At 51.0% G+C, this 19,123-nt stretch overlaps 1 protein-coding gene across 10 annotated transcripts in view; it reads right to left on the reverse strand.

The window, feature by feature from the left end:
- The window catches only part of P4HA2 (prolyl 4-hydroxylase subunit alpha 2), a 34,488-nt gene extending 16,148 nt beyond the window's left edge, over window positions 1-18,340 (reverse strand). For 3 of the 10 annotated variants that reach the window (XM_059174515.1, XM_059174511.1, XM_059174521.1), the window contains exons 1-7: window positions 18,209-18,299; window positions 9,631-9,754; window positions 8,912-9,008; window positions 8,406-8,557; window positions 5,225-5,362; window positions 1,482-1,721; window positions 18-211 (exon numbers count right to left, since the gene is read on the reverse strand). In XM_059174515.1, the coding sequence (XP_059030498.1) occupies window positions 18-211; window positions 1,482-1,721; window positions 5,225-5,362; window positions 8,406-8,557; window positions 8,912-9,008; window positions 9,631-9,712 (903 nt within the window). In that variant the 5' untranslated portion in view covers window positions 9,713-9,754; window positions 18,209-18,299. Of the gene's footprint in view, window positions 1-17; window positions 212-1,481; window positions 1,722-5,224; window positions 5,363-8,405; window positions 8,558-8,911; window positions 9,009-9,630; window positions 9,755-17,523; window positions 17,661-17,863; window positions 17,880-18,208 lie in introns of those variants that run through there. The other 7 variants (XM_059174516.1, XM_059174517.1, XM_059174520.1 and 4 more) reach the window with 7 other exon arrangements.
- Window positions 18,341-19,123: the final 783 nt, after the last annotated feature.

Consider the following 19,123-nt stretch of genomic DNA (forward strand, 5'->3'; position numbering starts at 1 on the left):
CTAGCCATGCATCTCACCAATTTGACACCCTCCCCACGACAGAGGCTCTCATAGACGTCCCTCTCAGGCAGGTAGTCCACAGGCCTCTCATAGATGCTTTCCTGCGTGGCTAGCCCAGCTTCTGTCTGATTCAATAACATTTTTTCTCTTTCTTCCTCCAACAATCGTTCAAAGTACCGCAGATTTCCTCCAGCTCGTTCATGGCTCGGGTCTAGAAAGAGCAAAGAACAAGAAGGAAAAGGAAACCACAAACATCTGTTAGGTCATTTAGAGAAATTATTCTGTAAGCAATTTTCTCTCCCAGCAGCTCATCTGCACGCAGCATTCTGCTTTCCACAGCATCTTACCAGGGCTCACTGGTCAGAGCAGAAAAGCCAACATGGGCTCTCCAGCTTGGCCAGAGATGGGAAAGGAGACACTAAGGAGGCCACTTAGCTAGCCACATGGGGGCTCTCCTCTCAGGCTGCCCTAGAGGGCCCAACAGCACAGATCTAGAGAAGCACTCCAGACTCCTGCCACCTCCTCCCAACTTGGCTGTGAGTCACTTACATCCATTACTGGTGACCAGATCACATGCTGGCCACAGAGAGAAGGCAGGCTGAAATCCTGGCAAAAAGAACAGCCACGTGACAATGCCATAGCCTCATCTTGTGGGCCTCACAACACAAAGGAGCAAGCTTGGCAAGATTACTGTGTCACTCAATAGATGAGGAAACCAAGGCCCAAAGATACTAATAGATTTAGGCAAAGGTTAGCCTGAACAGGAAACCAGGTATCCTGACTCCCTGGCCAAGGCTCTTACTAATATGATAGCATCTACAAAGCTCTCTTCCCACATCAGTCTTGCAGAACACTCATATGGTAGCTGGCATCAGACTCGAGGCCCATGAAAAACAGCAGCAAAAGAAGTCTTTGCTGATCTGTGGAATTCCAGACTATGATTATCCCATCTATCAGTAAGAGGTGGAACCTAAAGGATTTAAAAACACAGTGCTTTTAACTTCCTTCAGTCCAACACCTCGAGACACTTAAAACACCAATGCCATAGCAAGTCCCACCAGTAAGAAAGACCTCAGACCTGAATGAACGGGTCAGGCCACAATCACTGCAGCAATTGTGAAGCATGGCTTGCCTCCCCAGCCACTCCTGACTTCATGAAGGCTCACCCTGTAGATCAGCCATTGCACTGCACCATGGGATTCCTATTTTCAAAGGAACTGTATAGAGCCACGGGTCTGACTATATCCATAAGCAACCAGGCAAGGGCTAAGGCCAGAAATGAGGTGGGTAAAGAGCTAACCAGCAGCCAGAATGGGCCTGAAAGCAGTACGGCTCGAGTCACTGGCCGAGTACTGCCTCGAGTCGAGGCAACATGTCAAAGTGGCTCAGTCCCAAGAGAGGGGTCAGGTAGTGGCTGATGGAGTAACCAGTTCTCCTGCCAGCACCCTCTCGGCTCTGACCTTCCCCTAGAACTTCCTCACCAAGAGAAAGCAGGCGGCGGGTGAGCTCCAGGGCACGGTGCAGGTCACCCAGCTGGAAGACAGCATAGCTCAGGTAGTCCAGCACCTCGGCCTTGGCTGTGGTGGCCTCCTCGCCAGCATCGAGCTGCTTCAGCACCTGTTCCATCCACAGGACTGTGTGGTAATAGTCGCCTTCATTGTAGGCCGAGCGGCCCATCCCAAAGCAGTCATCCACACTCAGCATGGCCTGGTACTTGGTTCCTGCATCAGGAAATGCAAACAATCAGGCTCTAAAGAGCCGCTGGGCTGGGGAGAGAGAGTCCCAAAAGGAAGCCTGGGCCAGTGGAAGGAGGGCATCATCCCAGCAGAGTCCCACCCAGACTTCTAAGTAAGCGCAAGCAGGCTGGGCCTGCCTGGGACCAGGATTCACAGCCAATCTCCTGGCCACAGACTCCCGTTCTGCCATGTGGGAAGGGGCCTCTCTTGCGAAGAAGCCCAAGAAGCAGTATTCAGGAGAGTATGATGATCCTGTGAGCCACAGAGGAGATATCTACTGGGCAGCTGGCCTTCTGAGTCTGGAAGGTAGAAAAATTAGTTAATATAAAAAACAGAACTTTGATGGCAGCTAAAGCCATGGGTGGGGAAAATCACTTCCATCAAGACAGTAAGAAGAGAGTAGAGGAAGTGGCTAAGGCCAGAACCCTACAGAGAAAGGACAATGAATGACACTGAGCAGGACCAGAGAGGTAGCAGGAACAGAGCAGGAGCAATGGGACAGACGCCAAGGGAGGTCAGAGCCAAGACTGCAGTGCCAGCTTTGACCGTTAGGTGGCGAAGAACTTGGTGAGCATCAACACTGCAGGTCCTGACACCACAGGTTATTTGCTATGGGCTCCATACTGGAAAGTGACTGTGAAAATAGTCTCAGGTCGAGAAGGAAGAGATATAGTATGCTAACTATGGGAAAATGTAGGATGTAGGGTAGGGGTAAGTGGGAGGGACATGAGTGTAATCCTCAGGGAACAACAAAAAAAGCAGGCCCCATGCAGAGGAAAGAAGGGCTGTGACCCTCCCTGGAAGGCAGGGGAGTCTCCGTTAACCCCATTAACAGACACCTAGACATGGGTGACATGGAAGAGCTGCCTTAGAGGGGCTTCTTTATGCCTAATGTCCAAGGTGGGGCTCTGTCCACAATGAAACCCCTACTGCAATGGGTTGGCTACTTCAAAGACGGAGGTCTGCTCACCGTGATGGCTCAGCATTAGGCAATGTGGGATAGGAAGATGAAGAGAGTAAACACGAGACGGAGTTAGTAGACGGGCTAGTGATCAAGGGGTTCCTTGAGCCTCTGGTCATTATCCTTGGGCCTCCAGAGATCTCCTTTAGCTATGAAGTTTTCCAGAACACACAATGAGGCAATATAACACAGCAGCTGAGCCAGCTGCACAAAGCTGGCTCTGTGTGGGCCTCGCTAGGGCTCCCACCAGCTGTGTCACAATGGATAAATTACTGAGCCTCTCTAACTCTCTGTCCCCTTAGGTCTAGAGTCAATACCATCAATTTTAGAGAACTGGTGGCAAGAAGTCAATGAGATGACACATAAAGATGTCTTTTATGATCTCCAGGATGCTAATAATCAGTAGCTATGATCCACATATCCTACAAAGGCCAAGAAGGTAAAGAATAGCTCCCAGAAAAAAAAAAAAGAAGAGCTCCCAGATATTCAGCATCCTCCCCAGAGGCCCATCAAAAGTCTATGCCTTTGGAGAGCACTCCCTAGAGAGTGCTCTTCATTCAGAGAATTGAATGCCAAAGAGCAATCAGACATGAGATCCAGCTGATCGGGTGGGATAGGCAAGGAAGCTAGGTGGTGGGTAGTTTAGTACAAACTTAATATAGATAGGCAAGTAGGCCCAGGAAAGAGGACCATACAAGACCTCAAAAACCACACACAGGAGGAATTTGGGTTTAGCACTTAAAGTTAAGCTTTGTGATCAGGAACTGATAAAAACAGAGATGTACTTAAGACCACATGGAGAATGATTTTAAGGAGTGAGCTGGAGATAGAAAAAAAAGTCAGAAAGTTATTTCAATAATCCAGTAGAGAAATAAGTGATGAGGCTGGAGTCAGGGTCTCCAAGTAAAGACGACACAAGAGAGGCAGAATCCATGGGCCTTAGGATTCTGACTTGGGCTGCCAGTGGCCAGAGCTGCTGTTTGCTCAGGCAAAGAGCAAGAGAGGAAGGTAAACGTTTCACAAGGCAATGAGGATTTCGCTTTGGAACACCCAAGTGGAGATGCCCCAAAGGCATTTGTCTTCAATAGTTGGAATCTTAGGTGATAAGCCTTGATAGGAAACACAGATGTGGATGTCATCTATGTACATTTGATGGAAATGGCTAGGCTCACCTGCAGAAGGTGCTCAGAGAAAACTCTACCTAAAGGAATCCACCTTCCCTGCCCTCTAGAACAAGCAAGTATCTGTTAAATGAATGTACAAGGTCAAGCTTGGGTGTGGCTCTCTCCTCCTACCAATAAACCATTCTCATAGCTACACTGGGAACACATCTTGCATGTGCCCTGAGGGGACTTCTCTCACTGGCTTCGTGGCCTGGCTTGATCTAAGATTTGACAGAGGCAGGAATAAGAAGTCTACACTCTGTCACACTGGCTCACCAGACTCCTCAGTGCTACAACTCTGGACCTTAACCAGCCACCAACAGAGTGTCTCTTTGTCCTACATACTGTGATTCCCTGGGCTTGTGCCTCCTCCCAGGTCCTCAAGGGTGAGTGACATCCAAAGTATAATGGGGTCTAACAGAACCCCATGGTTTATTGGCCTCTAACAGTCCCCCAAACCAAATATACCTTCTTTTAATCATACTGAGACAATCAGGAGAAAGGGGCATGTTTAAAAAAAAAAAAAAAAAAAAAAAAAAGAGAAAGAGAGAGAGCAGAAAGCCAAAAAGAGAAGCAGTAGAGATCAGTATCCTAGAATTCAGAGAGTATCAAGAAGACTGAGACAATCAACATGCCAAACACTGCTGAAAAATTCAAGGACGTTCTGCCTGAAACTCCAGACCAGCTGAGTGGCCACTGGAGACCTGGCAGGGAAAGGATCAGTGGATGCTGAACAAAGAGGCCAGATTGCATGTTCAGGAGGACCTGGGAAGCAAAGAAATACAGAGCATGTGGATGACTGTCCAGCAGCCTAGCCACGTTAGGCTAGCCAACAGATCCATCAACACCAGAGACTCAAAAGGCCTTGGACCCTGAGGGAGGGGTTTGTAACATTAGTAAGAACCCACAGTGTGTGAGCTCAAGGGGAAGAGCCAAGTGGGGTGGGCCAAGAAGGAACAAGGCAGAGACTATAACTGAGGACATACAGGACACTGGACAGTGAGTCCAGAGATCAGTCTTTGTCAAAAAGAAATCAGAGGGTGTGGAGACAGAAGCAGGTCTGGAAGAAGATTTGAGCAGTGTTCAGGGGGTAGAGGCCGAGGGTTTCTGAGCAGCAGCCTTGGCTCTCTCTGAGTGGAGAGAAGAGAGAGGAGAGGGCGGGAAGGGAAAGAGCTGAGGGGAGGCGGCTGCCATAGGAATGCGTGGGGACTGGCACCAACTGGAAACCCAAGAGAGCATCACCACCAGCAGTTAACGGTGTGCTTGAGGGTAAAGACCACAAGATGGTGGTGGCTCCAACTCTGTCCAGAGGCCCCAGTAGACACACACCCAGTGCAGGGGCAAAGCCTAGAGTGGTAAGGTACCTGGAAGTTGTCCTTTGGAAATCGTGTCTGGGTCCAGCTTGTATGTGTCCTGAAGTCTCATCAGGGCCTTGGCAGCTCCCATTTCATCCTCTTCAGTGGGGAAGAACTGCCGCTGCACAGAGAGGTTGGCAATAAAACCTTCAAAATGAGAGTGAGAACGAGAGGTTACCCTTGATCCAGGGGCGCAATTCCACCTGGGACCAGAAAGGTACCCAGTGGAGGGTTTCTGGCTAGTGCAACCTCCCTGCCCCCTCCCTCAATGGCGGTTTCCCCTTCCTCCAGGAAGCCCTCCCTGATGGTGCCAGTCCATGAAGATCTCTCTTTTCTTCCTCCTCACTGTATGGACTGCCTGTACTGCTCATTTGGAATTGAACAAAGATGGCCCACAAACTGGTTAACATGTGGGAGTCTGAGAGTCTTGGCTCCAAAGCACTTAGTCAAATCTGGTGGAGACAGAAGGGACAGAGGACAGAAACAGTAATTGAGAAGGACACAGGAGAAGACTCATGGAGGACCTATTGATCACTTAATGGAAAATGAATCACATGGAAAACCTCGATCCAGAATCACTGGGGGGACCAGATAAACAGACCTCCACATTCCAGGTCAAGGAGTCTAAGGGACAGAGGTAGTCAACTCAGGGAACCTAGCCGGCCACTGATTACTGACCACTGGCCCTTATCATCCAGAAAGGTGATGATGACAGTCTTGGAGGGATTTAGTGCTGTCTCCATCCTCCAGATTAGGGACTGGGGGACCATCTAGCCAGAATAAGCATTGAGGTGAGCCTGCCCAAGCCCAGTGTAGTACACTGAGAGACCACCCTGGCTCTTCCTATTGCTCTCTCGAGGACTCCCACAACTCAGACCTGCCATGAGCTCAAAGGCATGAGCTCCCCGGATACAGTGCAAAAGGCCACAGTTTGGAACCTAGGCCAGCCCCTGCCAGAGACGTGCCCCAAGATGCTGTTCTGGGACTCCAAGCCTTAGCTCTTAAGCAGGATATGAACCTTTGTATCTCAGGACTCCAGGTGGAGGCCAGGCCTTCCCAAGCTAATTCAGGAGTTTCAATGCTACCTATGAGCTAAGAATTGGGAGGAGAACCCCAAGGTCCTTTCTTCCCTGGCCTCTTCCTCAGGGCAGCAGTACCCACGGTCACGTACTCTCAGGACCTCAGGTTCCAACACCCACTTCTAACCATGCCTGGGGACCCAGGGATCAAGAAGTTGTAATCCTGCCTTTCTTGGTGGCTGCCCAGTCAGGGTTCTAAGAGTCTGGAATTCAGAGAAAAGAAAACATGCCCCCAGAAAAAGCCACACTGTCAGCAGGTCCTACTCATTTCAGAGGCAAGAACTCTCAAGTCAGAGGTGAAAACAACCTATTGCTCTCAGGGCCTGTCCTGTCTGCCTTCTGGTAATTATAAGGTTTTCTACAAGAACCAGATGTTGACGGTGGGTGTGGGTGTGGAGAGCAAGACTAGGGAGTGGAAGGTCATCCAGGCAGACTTATTCTACTCGTGGGGCTGTGGAGTCCCGGCAGAACAGCCAATTCTTTTTTTTTTTTTTTTTTTTTTTTTTTAAAGATTTTATTTATTTATTTGACAGACAGAGATCATAAGCAGGCAGACAGGCAGAGAGAGGGAGAGGAGGAAGCAGGCTCCCTGCAGAGCAGAGAGCTCGATGCGGGACTCGATCCCAGGACCCTGAGATCATGACCTGAGCCGAAGGCAGCGGCTTAACCCACTGAGCCACCCAGGCGCCCCAGAACAGCCAATTCTGAGCTACAGCCCCAGGATGGAAGACCGGCTGGGAAAGGCAGCCACCACTTCTGGAGGCAGTGAGCTCACTGGGCACAGCTCCAGCCAGGCTCAACTCACCAACCCTCCCCAGAGGCCACCCTGCCCCCAGCCAAGCCCAACCCAGTCTGGTCTCATGGGCTGAACTGCTCAGCCAGAGACAACCAGCCTGAAGTTAATCAGCACTCCCGACTGGGGGAGCAGAGGCACTCAGTCCAGGAGGCTGAGCCCAGGGGTGGCTGGAGTCAGGAGCGCCCACCTCCTGCTGAGAGGAAAATGTTAGAGCATAAAAAATACCAGCACAGTAAAAGACACCAAGCACGGTCAAAGCTTTAAAGTTTAAAAAGTTCATACTTTGACCTAAATACCACTTCTAGGAATTTAAACTAAGAAAATAATCAGAGAGGGTGCCTGGGTGGCTCAGTCAATTAAGCATTGGCCTTCCACTCAGATCATGATACCGGGGTCCTGGGATCCAGTCGGCAGCCTGCTTCTGCACTCTCCCTCTGCCCTCCCCACCCCTCATTGTGCATTCAGTCCCTCTCTCTCAATCTCAAATAAATAAAATCTTAAAAAAAAAAAAAAACAATAAATTTTAAAAAGAATTTAATAGAAGAAAATAATCAGAGGTAGGCACAAAAATGTATATGCATAATTGCTGATAATTTGGATACAATCCCACATCCACTAACTTGACAAATTTCACACTATATTGGTTTGAGTTATTACTATGTAGCCATTAAAACCATGCCCTATAACATTTAATAGACATTTAAAGAAGCTGGAAAATTCAGGAAATCACTGTATGCTTATGGTACAAATCTGCCTATAGATATGTTTTATTTCTAAAAGGTATGAATGGGAATGAATTTAGATGAAGCCCATAATCCCCAGTTTATGCCTGCCCCATCACCCAGCCCACTTGACTCACTTTTGTTAATTCGTTTCGTCCCGCAAAGCAAGTGAGTTTGCATTCCCTGGACTATATGAATGGGTCCATTTCTTCTTTTAATGTAAATGCCAAGTGTAGGAAGACAGGAATTTTAATAGTACTTATCACTAGACAACTGGGTTAAGAACTCTAATTCACTTACATCATTTTATTTCTACAAAAACACACTAGTAAAGCACATATTAAAAAAAGGGGGGGGGAATGAACATACTAGGACAAGGCAAGAACTGATTATTGCTACATATTAAAAACAAGGACAGCCAACTGCTAGGTGCCCACAGAAAAGGGAGATGGCCACAGGCAGGGCAGGGTACATATCGACACAATGCACATGCCCACCAACAACGGCAGAGCCAGGACAGGCTCAGACCAACACTCCCCATACACGGGCACACAGACCACTGGCCCCCCAAGCACCTGCTCACCATTCCTCACCTGCAGCCGAGTCCTGCAGGACAAGGTCTTCCAGTGCAGGCCAGTCTGTGTTCAGGCGCTTCACCAGTTTATAGGCATTCACGGGGTGGGCCAGGTAACCTTCAGGGTCAGCAGCTGACTTGCTGGTCAAGGCTTCCATTTTGTTGGCCCAGCTGTGGAAAGAGAGGAAAAGGAAAACTTAACATGCCCACTCACACAGGTCTTGACCTATGGTAATTTCCCTGGTGAAACCCCTTTTTCTATTGAGAGGCAATATAAAATGAATATAGCAACTCCCCACTGACATTTGTAGCCCCTTAATCTACAGAAGAGGTGGGAATCTTCATGTATGCAAAAAGGCTCTTAAATAGGGAAAAGCAGGGAGTCCTTAGCTGGTACACTGAGCCATTCTGGAGAACTGGCATGAAGTAAACTCCAGACCAGCCCCTCATGGCTCTCTCAAGCGCTTCCTCTTATGAGCACCCTGGATGGGTTCTGGGGCAGGGGGTGCTTAGGACATCAGATACCTCTTAATCTTGGAGAGCTTGGCTTCCTCCACAAGGATATACTGCTTCAGAGACTGTACCAGGTCCTTCTCTGCATAAATTAAGTCGGTCATATGCCCTGCAAGGAAAGAGAAAAGGGCCAGTAAGAAACAGATCAGGGACATCCATCCCCCTTCCTGAGGCACAGAACACCAGCACAGAGGCAAGTCCTCTGGATCACTGGCATAGCAACTCTCTTGGGATCAAAGGGACTTGGGAGTTAAAGCGGGGTGAGGCACTGACATGGTCTTGGCCCCCAGCTTCAGTAAGACAGGGGTGGAGGCTCCCAGGGGAGGGTTAGATGAGCACACTGGGAGAGCCTTAAGGAAGAAGCCCTAAATCTCATTCTCCTACTGGCACCTGGCTTGGTCATGTCACCAGGGCATGGACATCCTAAGGGCTTCTTTGCTCAGAACCACTCTCTGGCCTGGACAAAGACAGTCAGAAGGCCAGGGAGCCCAGGAGCAGCCTGTGCTTCTCAGGGAGGAGATGAGTTGAGATAGCTGGCTCCCAGCAAGGATATTCAGGTCATCAGGGCCTCAGAAGGGGAAACGGCAGCTCCCCAAACCCTACTTTCCCCACAACTTGTCAAAACCAGTGGGTGAGCCATCCCACCTTGAGTGAGAACAGGCTTCAGGTGGTGACATTCCCTGGCACTTGAGCCAAGGATGGCTCAAGAAGACAGTCTTGTTGGAACATACCAATAGAAGTGAAGAATTCAGCCTGCACACAGCCCAGGACACCAAACCAGGCCACCAGCAATGTGGGCACCCAGCGTTTCATGGTCACAGAGAGCAGTGTCTGAAAGGCATTCAGTGACAGCCACTGGATCAACAGGTGAAAAAAGCAACATAGGTAAATACATACATATGCATGTGCACATAGATACACCAAACGTGCTAAAATCCTGACCTAGGACACAGAAACTAAGGATATTCTGCACCAGCAGTAGAAAGAGGCCCGGGTGTGCAACCAGTGATGTGTGCTCAATTCTGGCCCCTGCTCTGGGAGGCCATGTCCCCTTGGGAGAGCTGTGCACCCGATTCCCGGTAACTGCCAGCAACATGGAAAGGCTGAATGGTGTGGGAGACAGTCCCCTCTGCTTCCAATAGTTAGTCCAAGATTCTAGTCCACCCCTTCTCATTTCACAGATTGCTTGTCTTATTTCGGTCTTTCTTTCCAACACATGTGTCAGGACAGTGCCAGGTGCTGGGGACCCACCGGTAACATGTAGCTTCTGCATGTGAGGAGACTGAAAGGACAGGAGAAACAATGACAGAAAGAGAATATGCCACAATAGGCTCCAGAGAACCCACACCCAAAATGAGGTGTACATCAGATGGCTGGCCAGAGGGGAATAAAACCGTCCCTTGCCAGTCTGCACCCGGCCACAGAAAAGGCAGCGTGGGGGGCAGGCACTCTGGGCAGACACTACTCTTCCTGTCTGCCACCTCACCAGACACTGTCCTCGCTAGCAAGTCACCACTCACAAATATTTGCTGAAGATCCACATGGGCTAAATACTGAGTTAGGCACCTGGGATATAAAAAGCAATCAGCCATGCAAGGCCAAAACCCTGGGATGGGCTGGACTGCTGACATGGATGCAAGAAAAGCTTCTGGTTTCTCATTAGCCTAGAAATAGCCAGACTCAGCTGTGAGGGCAGCAGGCACAACCTGGGGCAAGCTCCACTGGCAGGGGACCTGAGTACATAATAGAAGCTTTGAACATGGTCTCCCAGCTCAGCCAAGCAACCCCGCACACACCTGAGCCCCACCTCTACCAGTCCCTTCTCTTCCTGCTCAACGTCAGCCAAGCCCCATGGAAATAGTAATACTAAGAGAAAACAGGGAAAAATGAAGAAAATACAAATGCTTTTCCCCAAAATGGAAGCCTTACCTGACAGAATTCCAAGTCTGAGCTAATGCCAGTTCATTTTTTGCCTGCTCTGGTTAAGAGACACACAGTCACGCCTACCACTTCTCGCCTCAGAAGAAATTCCAATCCACTGTGGTTCCAGGTTAGGCTCAGCCCAAGCACAAGGCCCAACCCCAAACGGGTTCCTCTATCAGAAAGAGGAGAGGATGAACGAATGGCTGCATTTGTTCATGTCCCTGCCAGATGTCTGCAGAGCCATCAGCATGGCCCGTCAGTGGCCTAGGTGTTGGGGGCCGAGATGCACAGAGCCAGGTCTTTTGGGCCAGAACCTGCTGCAGGGCACAGAGTATCAGACTAAGCAATGGATTATATAGTTAGGGCAGCAGAGAAAAGCAAGTCACTGAGAGAAGGTGAGCAGGCCATCAGCCCCGAGGTGGAGGGCAGGTCCTCCGTGTTCCAGCCACAGTTCTGCTCCCAGGTTTCACATCCTCTGTATCTCCAGCCCAGGATTCCTGAAAGCCTCGTGTTGTGCTTACAGAAGCCCCTTTACTGGGGTACTATACGTTATATACTAGAGTACAATATGTCACTTTTACCTCAAGAGGCTTAACTAACTCAGGAAAGCACCTTCTATAGGTAAAAAGAAGGAATGGTAAAGGGTGCCTGGGTGGCTCAGTTGTTAAGCAGATGCCAGGGTCCTTGGATTGAGTTGCACATCAGGCTCCCTTCTCAGCAGGAAGCCTGCTTCTCCCTCTCCCACTCCCCCTGCTTGTGTTCCCTTTCTTGCTCTCTCTCTCTATCAAATAAATAAATAAAATCTTTTAAAAAATACAAATTAAAAAAAATTTTTTTTAAAAAGAAGGAACAGTAAAGTCCGGAGCCAAGAGGTTGGATCTGTGGACAGTGAGGGACCAGCCAACTGCCTGTCTGGGATGGTAGGAGAGCAGGGCCCCAGAAAGAGACCAGACAGACATGACTGGAAGGAGGGGGCCCAGCATTTCTCCCTTGCTGTGTCTCCAGATGCAGTGGCATACCTCTTCAGAGATAGGGTGGCAAGTTCAAAGGAGGGAGACATCTTTGTGTTCCTCTCAAATCCTCCTGGTGATAATGTCCAGGGTTCATGCTGTAAAGCAATCAGGGAAAAGCAGCCAGGTTCCTTCATTACATGAATACCAGCTGTCATTTCTCTGGAATGTACTCTCTGGCTTAGACTAAGCCCATCCATGAATACCAGCCCAGAGGCAGAGCCCCAAAGAATCACAGATGGGGTTCTGGGAAATGGCTTGCCAAGAGCCTGTGAAGTCCTGCTCTGATGGAGGAGGGGAAGATTACTCCAATGGTCAGAGAGCGAAGTACCCCCAAGCAGCCCTGAGACTTGTCACCTCAGGCAGGGATGCCCTAGAGTCCCAGCATTTCTCTGGATCTTGACCCTGAATGCTACAGGCTTTGTATGAAAAATTTTCTAATTAGGGCCCGGTTGGGAAGAGATAGCATCCAAGAGCAACTGTCTCACAGTGTGGGAAAGGCCAAGCCCCTACTTGCCTTGGCCCCAATCCTATCTCATACCTTGCTTAGGACAGAGTAGGTGGGAATGTGTATGCACGCCCGGTACCCCTCCCCTACCCCAAGTGTCCAGTGCTGCCAAAAGCCCTTCCAGGAACCCTCATAAATCCATGTTGAATAGACCTGGAAATAGGCAACATCAAACCTCTTTTTATGAAAAACAAAACACAAAGTGGCATCGAGCCCAAGAAGAAAACCAATACTGAATTTCATCTGCTCTGCATCTCAAGTTTAGAACAATGTCTGACCCATATCAGGCATCCAACAAATAAGGCTTCACCACAGACTTGTTCAAGTTAGAAACAACAACAGAAAATGTTACATTTTTTCCACATAATGGACTGTTATGCATTGTTAAGAATGGACACTGTATGCATAGTAAGTCCCAAGTTTGGACACCCACAGGGAGGTTCTCCAAAGACCAGGAACACCCCAGTGACAATGATTCACTCACCAGGTGACCAGCACTGTTTCTAAGCACAGGCAAATTCCAAGACATACAATCAGAGGCCCCAACAAGCCTGCTCTTTGGAAAGGACATTTACAATCTGGCCAAATGGCCATGAAAAGAGGTTTCCAGCTGCAAACCAGCAGCGTCCTTAGCTTCTCCCCTTACCTCATCAGGCACGAACCTCTGCCAAGCTCCCAGCTGCAACCCAAATGCAACAGCTTGAATTTTAACAATGTATTTAACAGCCTAGAGACTGAACATGGACTTGCAGAGTACAAGCAGGTCTTGCCTGGCACTAATCAAGAAGCAGCCTGCCTTCTGTGAAGGAGCAAAAACCTGTCTGAAAAGGGCGCCCCCCAGTGGCCCTGATTCCCAGTGTGGTCAACTCTGGAACACCAAAGCCATGAGGACCTGTGAGTTGTGGAGAGAAGGTCCCAGAACTTAGGCACATGGAGGTCCATTCAGGCCCAGAAGCTGGGCCCCGGGAAGGACGGAAGGCACCCTACTCTCCTTACCTGACATTAGGCCTCAATCATCAACCTGGTCTGAGCCACCCCCAATTCCCTCCAACAGCCATGCTGGCCCCTTCCCCCACCGGTCTCTCCTCTCATCTGGCGCCCCCCCCCCCCCCACCTCTACTCTACAAAGCAGCCAGCATGGCTTACCACAGCTCCTCATTTGGTCTCTCTCTCCACTGTCCTCGGGATCAAGTCCAAACTCCTTAGCTCCAGGGGCCTTTTTGACTCTGCATGACATGGCCCAATGGCCCTCCTCAGCCCCATCTCATGACTCTAGGTTTCCAGCTTCGGATGCTACCTCACAGGGAAAAATATTCTTCACTGAGGGCTTTCCTCACTGAAACCTTGATGTTCACCTGCATCCATCCTTATACTTCTCTATCAGGTATACGAACATGTTGATTTGTACCTCCCACTTGGGCACCATCAAAACCACAGCATCTCCTGCTTCAGTAGCTAGGCAATGAAGGAGCAGAGAAGGCTGTAAAAATCAACATGCAAAGTCCAAACTGGACTTTCAGTCAGGGGCTTGGCAGAAGCTTGGCAATCTAAGTGTGACCAACTCTTAAGAAGAGACTACAAATGAGAACACAATCCACAAAGCAATATATAGGATGCCTCCGATGTCCCACTTCACAGCCTCTTGGCCTCACCAGTCTCCCGGGCCCTGGGTCTCTTGCCAGGCCTCAGAGTCAGTGGGGAAATATGTGCAGGTCCCCGATCTCTGGCTCTTCCTGTACTTCCAAACTCCAGAGAAATACTGTACTGGACTCCTCTGTGGCTGCTGGGGAACTCGGATAATGCAACCAAGGAGCAAGAGGGAGCTAACTCCCATGAGGCAACTCTGACCAATGAAGACAGAAGACAGGAGGAGGTCAGCAGATAAATTCCCTCACAAGGCCTCCGCTGACAAACTGTTCTGCAGGCATGGAGTTTCTGCAGAGCTCCCCCAGAGATATCCTGCATGGCAGCTACTGGCCAGCTGACTAAAGCACTACCCTGTGCCTTTCAGCCTTCTCTCTCTCAGGTTTCTTTCCCCTTACCTTTGCTGCTCTGCACCTTCCAATAAGGCAGAAGCACTGCCTCAGGCTCTGCTTTTTTGGGAACCATGATTTGTATCTCCAAAAATCTCTCATTTCTACCATCTAATCCTCACCAAAACATGTAAACTAAACAATCATCTCCATTTCAGATACAGAAGCTAGAAAAGTGAGGCTGAGCAAGAGTTTCCCGCATACCTAACCTGCTACCACACATCAGGGGCAGAGCTGAGACTCAAACCCAGAGCACACTTTCCATCAGATACTGCAACCATTCAGTCCCACTCAGTAACATCTACTGCCTTACAGCCCGGAGGAGGCACTCTGACCTAGCACAGCAGGCCTGCCCAGGTGAAGGACTTTATCAAGGTTCACCAATCAGCGGCATGACATTACAGGCTGGATTCCACCAAAAGGTGGACAGCACCATGGGGCCTCAAGTTCAGGTGAGCAGTCACTCCCGCCTCAGACATCATGGCACTCAGCAATGACCACCCAGCTCCAGGCAAGGCAGCACCGTCTAGTCAGGAGTCAGAAAACCCCAACTTCAATCTCAACTCCACCATCACTACCTGGCTTTGTGACTTCACACGAGTTCCAGATCTCTCTGAACCTGTTTCCCATCTATATCATGGTGATGAGGACCTGTATCTCACAAAGATTGTTGCGAAGACTGAAGGAGATGGCGATTATCAGTGGGCAGCCAACTATCCAGCACAGCGTATACCAGACATCAGCACCCATGGTATTGGAAGAACATCAGTAGACCTTAAGAGGCCAGCTGCCTAGCTAACGCCTGGCAAAGAAGAGTCCAGTCTAAGGGACAGACAAGATGAAAACAAAGCAGATACCAGGCAATCTCCACATCCCACAAGGGCCAAAAGAAATGAAACATACTTGAGAGAGCAGAATCAGAAGTAATGCAGCACACTGACCATCAGGGAATAATCCTCGAACAGGTCAAACAGTAGCTCTAAAGCTCATCAAGGAAAGAGAGCTCTCTGACAGAAGGCATGGGACTGGACTAATACTCTCAGATATCTTGTATTTCCTTACCTCTGACCTACTGGTTCTGAGCTTCCACAAGTATCAAGTCTCAGGATAGTGGCCACACAACGGGTCCTTGGGAGTACCAGGTACAGAGCGGGCAATACTCTTAGCAAGCTCTTCCTGAAAGGTCTAGAACACGTACTGATCTGTGAACAGGCTCAGAGAGATCCAATCTGAGTGGAGAACTCACTACCCAAATAGTTAATCCTCTGCCTGGCAACGACACCACTTGAACAAAAACTCTCTTCTGGGGTCTAAGAAGTCTAGTCCATACTTTTCATTCTCCTCCACCCCTTCTGAGAATAAAAACCATATCCTTCAGTCCACATCCCCAGCAAAAACCCCAGAGACCACAGGAGCCACTAGCCCTTTCACTCTAAAACAGGCTGATGTTCCACTTTGGGGCACATCCAAACTGCTAGATTCAAGCAATCTCGGTTTAACTCTCGCTCTAGCATTCTGTCTAGGCTTGCACGTGCCTGCATCAGAGCATTTCCTGCCAATGACCATCTGCATAAAATTAAACTCTTGACAGATACCAAGAGCCAGGGACACACCCACCAGCCCAATGTACACTATCAGCCAGCGTGGCCACAAATCAGCCAAGGTCTTGCATCCAGCCTCAGAACCTCCCATGGATGTGGGAGGGCAGAGTAAAAAGTGAGGCTCTGTCAGGAAATGAGTACTACCCAGATTCCCTCACCGAAGTCATTCCTCAGGGCTGCACCCACACCATCTCTTTCTGAGGAGCAGTTACACTCTGAGCTTCTCCTCTGCCATACGGCCAGCTGCCAGGCTGAAGCAGCAATCTTGGGGAGATTATGAGCTACCTATGGGCAAGGAGGGTGTCACCACCCCCTCCTTCCCCTCTTCCTCTCCCTCCTAATTCCACCCTGAGGCACACTCCAAGCAGAAGGCAGGCACCAGGGAGGTACTCAGGGAATGATCAGAGATCAGCTATGCATAAGCTATAGCAGTGGCTAAGTAAGCACTCTCCCAGGCACCCTGTTTCAGAGCCTCCTTCCTCCTTCTAAATAAAAGTGCCTATCACAAGTCCCAGGCAATGCTTAGTTGTCATCATGTCTGACTGCTGAGCTCTCAGAGAATGAGGGTGGCCCAACATGACAGCCTCCCTGGGATGAGGCCCCCAGCCAACTCACTCCATCCTTGCTACGTGGCCTCCTTGGCTGGGCCGCACATGGACATACTTGGCCATCTGAGAATAAGAAAGTCCTAGAAAAAAAGGATTCAAAGGACACTCCCGTGAGTGTGTTGAAGTGAACAGAAGAACCTGGGCTCTGAGCCCCTGAACCACAGTGAGAGACTGTACCCTAGACACTTCAGGGGCAATTTAAGCACAAGCCAAAGGAAATCTCAGTTCATTTAACAGAGAACTAAATCACAGAACCTGTTGTTCCAGATGTGATATAGGGTGAGAAGCAGCAGCAGCAGCTTGCAAAAACATTCTACAAATTTTTAGGTGGACAGCATATCTTGGCAAAATCTGGGACGTGTGAGAATGCCCTCTGCTACAAAATCATGTCCCCCAACCCTTGTTCTCAGAACCAGGATCTGTTGCAAGGGGGCTGAGGCTGTCAGGCCTCAGACAGTTCACATAAAGAAGCACAAGCCTTAGGTGTTCCTCCACAGCAGAAGACACCAGCCTCAGACTTGGGAGGCACACGAAAATTCTACACCATCCTAAAGATGTCACATTAGAATAAAAGGCCAAGGGCCCAAGTGTCCTGATGTAGTAGTAAGTGCCCTGATCCATGCTCAGGCTGAGCAGCATCCACATGCTGGACACAGTACGAGGCACTGCCCTCTCACTTGAAACTTGTGGATTGGGTCCATGGGCAGCTATCCCATTAAATGTTCCTTTCTCATCACCTTGCCTCAACTGGAGCGCCCAGGTCTGCTCCCACTCACACACACTGTTCCTCTGTCTTACTCAGCTTTCCTCTGACCATTCCAGTTCACAGATCACCTCCTCCAGGAAGCCCTCTGGCCTGAAACATCCTGTCCTACCAAGTGTCTCCTGTGTCTCCTACCAAGGAGCCACAGCCTGGTACTCCCTCTGAGCACAGCACTCACCACACTGTTCTGGACCTGGACTTTCCCAATCTTCAATCCGTCTGCCTCACTGGGCTAGCAACTCCTTGCAGTTTCTGACACAGAGAAGGGTCCGTCTGGTGAATTAGTTAACTATTTACCACAGGTCTGCGCAGCTGCTGAGGAAAAACAAGCACGTTGGAAAGAGATGTCTAGAGGGGGTAAAAACTTTCTCAACCAACAGCCCGTTTCACAAGCACCAAGCAGGACCCCGCCGGGCCAAGGCCAGAGACTCCCAGCCTTTTGGAGGAAGGAAGGCGGACCTTGCTAACATTAAGTGGCCCCTGGGGACCCGGCCGACCGCCCCGCCTCCGCCTCTAACCTCCGGCCTTCCTCAGGGCCAGGCCGCCCGTTCCCGTTCCCGCGGAGCCTGACGAGGCTGGGAGGCCAAGTTCCCCGCCCCGCTCGGCCGGGAGCGGACGCCTAGGGACCGGCAGGAAGGGCGCCGCTGACCTCACCAGCCCGAGCTCGGGGAGGGCACGCAAGCGGCGGGACAGGAACCCAGACGCGAGGAGAAACAGGGCGGAGGGCTTGGCGCCGCGGCCGGGACTGCGCGACCCCCTCTCCCAACTCCCGGGTCCGCGCGAGCAGCAGGCACGGCCCGCAGCCCCAGTCCCATGCACGAGCCCAGCGGCGACCCCGACCGCCGAGCGGGCGGGGCGCTCACCTGAACACGCGCGGCTCCCGGATTTCCAGAACCTCCCGCGGCGGCGCCCTGCCCGCTCTGCGCCTCCTCCCCGGGCGGCTCCGCCTCCCGCCACGGCCGGGCCCCGCCCGCTTGAGCCGTCGCCACGTCCCCACCTCCTGCCCCCCTGCCGGCCGGCCCTCGCCTTGGCTCCGCGCCCTGACAGCCTCGGCCGGGGGTCGTCCCCGCCTGCGACCCCAGGGAACGTCCCGGCTGCAATGCGCGCCGGAGCCCGGCGCCAGGCGCCGGGAGCGGGCGGGGGCCGCTATCCACGCCCTTCATGCCGCCGGCTGCTCGCCGCACGTACGCCGCGCTCGCCTCCCCTCGCCCTGCTCCACCTGCGGGGCTCGGCCCTCCCTCCTTCTCAGCAAGCCCGGCTGCTGCTAAAGGGCCCGCCACCCGATCCTGGCGCGGGTGCGGTGGGGAGCGCCCCTGTCCGCGTGTGGACTCCCCTGGCTTCCGCTCCTGCCCATCTCTTCAGGGGTCTTGCTGGGCACACGCGCTCCTACTGACCCTCAGCATCATCACCACCTCTGGATTACAGGGGCGCGGGGGTGGGGTGGGGGGCATCCGGGCCAGGGGCCCGGGTATCAGTGAAGTGGGTAGACCAGTGGAGAAAACCTTGAAGGCAACGAGAGACCCGGGGTCCAGCCACAGGACCAAGCTCCCGAAGCAATTCTGCCTGTCCCCAGCTCCTGTGTCAGGCACTCGTCCTGGTGACGAATGTGTGGGTGATGGGTTGATGATAAGGGGACCAATCAAAGACTGAGCAGGAAGGTGGCATATTGGGGCCAACTCTTGGTTTGCCCAAACCTTTTCATTCAACAGGAGCCAAAAACAGTAGACACCTCATTTGCCTAGGCCGGTATGTGAGGGAGTGAAGGCTGGGAGGTAACA

This window comes from Mustela lutreola, chromosome 5 (assembly GCF_030435805.1).
Source record: "Mustela lutreola isolate mMusLut2 chromosome 5, mMusLut2.pri, whole genome shotgun sequence".
Classification (NCBI taxonomy): domain Eukaryota; kingdom Metazoa; phylum Chordata; class Mammalia; order Carnivora; family Mustelidae; genus Mustela; species Mustela lutreola.